General features: G+C 50.2%; 1 protein-coding gene across 1 annotated transcript in view; it reads left to right on the top strand.

Moving 5' to 3' along the window:
* The first annotated feature begins 3067 nt into the window (after nucleotides 1–3067).
* The window catches only part of LOC125487953, a 5595-nt gene continuing 2391 nt past the window's right edge, over nucleotides 3068–6271 (top strand). The window contains exons 1-2 of the mRNA XM_048620645.1: nucleotides 3068–3841; nucleotides 5898–6040. Of these exons, the coding sequence (XP_048476602.1) occupies nucleotides 3082–3841; nucleotides 5898–6040 (903 nt within the window). The 5' untranslated portion in view covers nucleotides 3068–3081. The remainder of the gene's footprint in view (nucleotides 3842–5897; nucleotides 6041–6271) is intronic.

Raw genomic sequence — 6271 nt, 5'->3', positions numbered from 1 at the left:
GATGTGGATTTACCCTTCAGCAGCCGCTCCCAATCTAATTTCCCCAGTTCCTGCCTAATACTGTTGTAATTAGCCTTCCCCCAAGTTAGCACTTTTACCTAAGGACCAATCTTATCCTTATCTATAACTGTCTTAAAACTTAACGGAGTTATGATCACCGTTCCCAATATTCTCCCCTACTGAAACTTCAATCACCTGGCCAGGCTCATCCCCAGTACAAAATCTAGTATGACCCATTCCCTGGTTGGGCTACCTTCATAATGTTTCAAGGAACCCTCTAGGATGAACCCAACCTGTTCTACCCCATCTAACTCCCTGGCACATGGAGTCCCAGTCAATAATTATTATTTATGATACTGAAGGAGGGGTAAACATTAGTCAGAATGTCAGGGAAAGCTGCCCACTGCCGGTAAATCTCAGGATCCTTAGGAACATTAATATTCAGAGGGATCTTGGGGCCCAAGTCCACAACTCCCTGAAAGTGGCAACACAATTAGGTAAGGTGGCAAGGAAGGCATATGACATACTTGCTGTCATTGGTGGGGGGCATTGAGTATAAACGTTTACAAGATGTTGCAGATGTATAAAACTTTAATTCGGCTACATCTGGTCGTCATACTATAGAAAGTATGTGGGGGCTTTGGAGAGGGTGCAAAAGAGATTTACCAGGATGTTGCCTGGAGTATTAGCTTGGATTATTTTCGTTGGAACATCGGAGGCTGATGGGTGATTGGATAGAAATGTGTAAAATTATGAGGGGCATTGGTAGGGTGGACAGTCAGAGTTTATTGCCCAGGGTGGAACTGACAAATACTAGGAGGCAGAGATAACCAGGTGTAGATCTGGATGAACACAGCAGGCCAAGCAGCATCAAAGGAGCAGGAAGGCTGACATTTCAGGCCTAGACCCTTCTTCAGAAATCTGAAGAAGGGTCTAAGCCCGTCACGCCAGCCTTCCTGCTCTTCTGATGCTGCTTGGCCTGCTGTGTTCATCCAGCTCTACACCTTGTTATCTCAGATTCTCCAGCATCTGCACTTCCTACTATCTCCAAATACTAGGAGGCAGGTTTTTTACACAGAGTGTGGTACGTGCATGGCATGTTTCTGCCAGGAGGTGTGGTAGAAGCAGATACAATAGCAACATTTAAAAGGTGTTTAGGCAGACACATGGCCAGGTAGGGAATAGTGGGATACAGACCATGTGCAGGTGGATGAGTTTAGTTTAGAATGACATCATGGTCGAGACAGACATCATGGGCTGAATGGCCTGTTCCTGTGTTTTATTTAATTCATTCTTGAGATGTGGAAATCACTGACCAGGCCAAAATTTATTACCCAATCCTAATTAGTGTTACGTGTTAACCACTGTTTTGGGTCTGGAGGCCAGACCCAGGTAAAAACGGTAGTTTCCTTCCCTAAAGTAGTCTGACGATCAACAATGGTTTCAATGAGTTCTAATTCCAGATATTTATTGAATTAAAATTCCACCACCTGCAACAGCAGGATTTGAACTCAGGTCTCCAGGCTCTCTGAATTAATAATCTGGCAAGAATACCATTAGGCCATCACCTCCTTTCTATTTACATTATCTCGGTACTGGTTGTGAAAGGGAAGACCACATCTTGGCATTTTTGTATTTTTTAAATTGTGGTCTGAAATGAGAAAATAGATGTTTTAATAATTGTTTGCTGCCTGGTTGGATGGTAAGTAACTTGAACCCCATTGTTAACACTGTTTACACAGCTGTGGGATACAGCAGTGTGTGCAGACAAACTGGAGCCAAGGGGTTGTGTACCGATGGAGATTGGTTAACAACTAGAAGCTGATTGGTTTTCACACTGGTGAATCAATGACTTCTGCCTGCCAACAGCTATGTGATTGGTTCCCAGGTAGCCAAACAGCTTGAGGCTAGGAACAAGAAGCTATCAGGTCTCCACAATCCAGAAGCGCTCGCTCTCTCGCTCTCTTCCTCTCTCTGTTCTCTGCAGTAAGCAACTTTAAACCTGTGAAAATCAGGTTATTTTTGCATCAGCAGTTGCTGCAACTTTTAGTTGACAAGTTGGACACCTTTCCATCAGTGAAACAGCCACCCTGTGCCTCTTACAAACCAGTGGAAGCATCAAGAGAAGGAAGAGGTAGCCTGAATATAACCTGAATCATAGAAACCCTACAGTGTGGAATCAGGCCATTTGGCCCAACAAGTTCACACCGACCTGCCAAAGAGGATCCCACCCAGACCCACCCCCAACTTTATCCCTAAAATTCTGCTTTTCTCCATGGTCAACCCACCTAGCCTACACATCCCTGGACACCATGGGCAATTTAGGATGGCCAATCCACCTACCCTCACAACTTTGGACTGTGGGAGGAGACTGGAGCACCCGGAAGCAACCCACGCAGTCACCCAAGGGTGGAATCAAACCCAGGTCCCTGGTGCAGTGAGGAAGCAGTGCTAACCACTGAGCTACCGTGCTGCCCCCAAACCAGAATCATTTCATCAAACTCTGTGGAACCACTGAACTGCTTTTCCAGCTATTCCCAGCCCACCTTCTTTTCCTGTCTCTGAGTGTGTGTGTGTGAGAGAGAGAGATGTTGTTATAAGAGAAGAGAGATAACAAGGTGTAGAGCTGGATGAACACAGCAGGCCAAGCAGCATCAGAGGAGCAGGAAGGCTGACATTTCGGGCCTAGACCCTTCTTCAGAAAATTCTCTTGTTATAAGAGAATTAGAGTTTTAGTTTGTAACGTAATATGCATCTGGATTTATCATTGTTTACCTATAGCTAGGGTTTAATTAGTTTGTAACGAATGTCAATTCTTGTTAAGTGCAGAAACCTGGTCCCTTCTTTCTGCCAACCTGCTCGGAAAGATGGGGAAACTGGATGCATTTTAAAAGGTTTAATTTTTGTGACATTAGCAGGAATAGCAGGGCTCGGTTTCCAGTGTGCCCACCCTCCCCAGTGAGGTGTGCCTTTGTAAAAGTGAAGACAGAGCGAGGGGGAGCGGGGTCAATGCAGAGAGAGCCAAGTGATGCTGGTCACCGATTGCAATCTTCACCTTTTCAGGGTCATGGCAATGGGGTCATGATGAGCCACCGACAAATGGCGAGCAGGAGCAGCATCCTGAAGTACTTTGAGTCCGCACTGAAGGGAGCACCTCGAGAGCAGGGCAGCCCCCCCTTGGCCATCACCAACGCTCACCCTGCGCCAAACAAGACCTGCAACCTAAAAGTGAAACGCAGGAAGACGCGGCGAGAGCTGAACCGCACCAAATTTGGCCGGGGGCTCAGCGAGAAGCCGTCTCGGCACAAGCCCTGGGCTCAGGGAGCGGGCCGGGCCAGTGAGTGCCGCTGCCGGCGGGAAAGGGCCGAGGCAGGGGCTCCCAAAACCCCTGTCCCTTCCAGCTGGGTAATCACCCAGAACCGCCTCAGCCAGAAGCACCTGGGCATCTTCAACAGGGAGGTCAAGTCCGTCACTGCCGAGAGGCTCCCCCTGAGTGACGGGCAAGGTGATGCCGGAGAGCCTGCCCCGCCAACTGCCAAGGTCACCACGCCTGTGCCGGGGAAGGGAGCCGAGCCGCCAGAAGCCCCTGTGGTGGAACCGAGCTCTCCGACACCGGAGCCAGCGAGGAAGGGGTCCCAGCCAACGGTCACGCCCAGGCCCCCCGCCCCAGTCGCCGAGGTGGCGCGGAAACTCATCCGGGCCCTTGGCACCCAGCGGGCCTTCCCAGGGCAGAGCCTGGTGCGGCAGACACAGCAGCAGCTGCTGGAGCTCCTGGTCAAGAGACACGGACACCGGGCAGCGAAGCTACTGACCACGGCGGGCAACGCTGCAGAGAATTCTGGTAAGAGCCTCCAGTCACAAATCGGTGAGACCCCACCCCCTGCACTGTCGCCCCCTTCACGAGTAATGTCACCGTCACAGAGAAAGGGAGGTAGAGGCCAGAGGGGCAGCCTCCCTTGTGACAGGCGGTCATAGAATCATAAGATCATAGAATCCCTACAGTGCCATTCGGCCTATAGGCTCTGCACGACCCTCCGAAGAGCATCCCACCCTAATCCCGTAACTATGGCCAACCCACTCTAAGCTACATATCTTTGGACCGTGGGAGGAAACCCACATGGACACGGGGGAAAATGTGCAAACTCCACACAGACAAAGTTGCCCAAGGCTGGAATTGAACCTGTGTCCCTGGCGATGTGAGGCAGTAGTGCTAACCACTGAGCCCCCGTGCTGCCCTCCAGTGATTGTGTGGAGTTACAGGGTTCACAGGATCCTGAACTGTCCTTAACCGTGCCCTCCTAGCTGCCCCACGCTCTCCCAAATCTACCACCTAGCTCTGTTACCCCAGGCCATCCCATCCCCCACACCCATCACTCTCTCTCTCTCCCCCTTAGCCCCCTCCCCTGCCCTGGCTGTGTGGTTTTTCGCCCCACCCTCCCCACAATCCCAGCTACCCAGCTGGTCCCACTCTCCAGACCTGTCTCCATTGCCTTTGAAATTCATCACTTCCAAATATACATCCAGCTGTCTTCTGAAAACTGCTTTGAAATCTGCCTCCATCACTCTCCCAGGCAGCACATTCCAAATCCTAACAACTCCCTGAGTAAAGAGTTTCTATTCTAATCTCATTTTCCAACACTTGGCCCATCGCCATCCCCATTGCCTTGGCATCACAAGTGCTTATCTAAATACTTCTTCAATGTTATGTGAATTTCTGCCTCTTAAAGGCATTAAATTCCAGATTCCGACCACTCTCTGAGTGAAAAACCTTCTCTCACCTTAAGTCTATACCCCCTAGTCATTGACCCCTCCATCAAAGGGGAAAATGTTTCTTCCTGTCTGCCCTATCTATGCCCTTCATCATTTTATACATCTCAATCATGTCCCCCTCTGTCAATCTCCTCTGCTCTAAGAAAAACAACCCCAGTCTGTCCAATCTCTCTCCATTACTGAAACTCTCCAACCCAGGCAACATCCTGGTAAATCTCCTGCACCCTCTCCCAGTGCTATTACATCCCTCCTATAATGTGGATTCCAGAACTGCCCACAGTTCTGTAGTTGTGGCCTAACTAGTGCTTTATACAGTTCCAGCATCACCTCCCTTTTCTCCCACGCCCAGCAGGGTGCCACCACCGACCCAGTCCTCTCTCTCCCGTCCCTACCCCCAAATCCCATCAGCCTTCTGACCGTGAGACCTTGACTCACTCCTCTGTCACTCCCAATAGTTCATCTCCCTCCCAAGGCCCCATCCTATGCAGTCGCAGAAATTGTAACACTTGGTCCCTGAACGGCTCCTCGTCTCACCGCCCAAGGCTCAATCGCTCCTTTCAGGTAAAGCAGTGACCTATTTGCAGCTTTTCCGATCTATTGGCAGGATCTGCTGTCTGCAATGTGGTGGATCTGTGCACTGGGCAGACCGGGTGCAGCCTAGGGTGACAGATGTACTGAGTCCATGAGATGAGCCTGACCTTGCAGTCACCCAGCGTTTCAACCACCTGACTCGTCCTCGAGCTCATGTTTCCGTCTGGGGCCCACTGTGGTGTTCCAGTGATGCCTAACGGAAGCTGCAGAACAAATACCTCACTTTCCTGTCTGGCACTTTCCAGCCTTCAGGGCTCAACATTGAGTTTAACAATTTCAGAGCATGAGCTCTGACCTTGGTGCTGAATTCCATGCCACTGCACCCCCCCCCCCACCCAACCCTTGCCTTCTTGTCTTGTAGTCTTGTAGTTTTGCTTTGATATATTCTGCTATTAACACCCACGCTCTGTCCCTTGGTTATAAGCATCACCACTCCCTTTCCTTTGCATGCTGTGATAGTATTGCTCTCGAAACTCACAATGTTCTCCCTTTCTATTGTTGCTGCATAACTGACTGAACCCAATGTGTCTTCTCAGAGCTATGTTCAGGCATCGAACCCCGCGAAGGGCACGTGATTACCAGTAACGCCTCACCTTCAGGGGACCTGCTAATGGAGGAGACCTCCCTGGGCCTCAAGGAGCAGCCTTGTAAATTCCCTGTGCATTCAACACCACTGATGGTAATGGGGCTTTTTGGAGGGAGATGACTGGGTGGGGAAAGCAGAGACAGTCTCACTGTGTGATATTGCCCAAAAGCTTGCTGATGGCTGTAGGGTGGTAAGAGAGAGGAAAAGAGAGAGAAAAGGGGTGGGGGATCAGTAAGTGGGCATTGTGGTGTGTGTTTGTGTCTGGGTCAGGGGTGTGTGTGTGTGTGTGTCTTTGTGTTTGGGAGAGAGAGTGTGTCTGTGTGT

This window comes from Rhincodon typus, chromosome 47, assembly GCF_021869965.1.
Source record: "Rhincodon typus isolate 14 chromosome 47, sRhiTyp1.1, whole genome shotgun sequence".
Taxonomy (NCBI): domain Eukaryota; kingdom Metazoa; phylum Chordata; class Chondrichthyes; order Orectolobiformes; family Rhincodontidae; genus Rhincodon; species Rhincodon typus.
The sequence above is the reverse complement of the archived record's forward strand: the minus strand, read 5'-3'. Positions and strand labels throughout refer to the sequence as shown.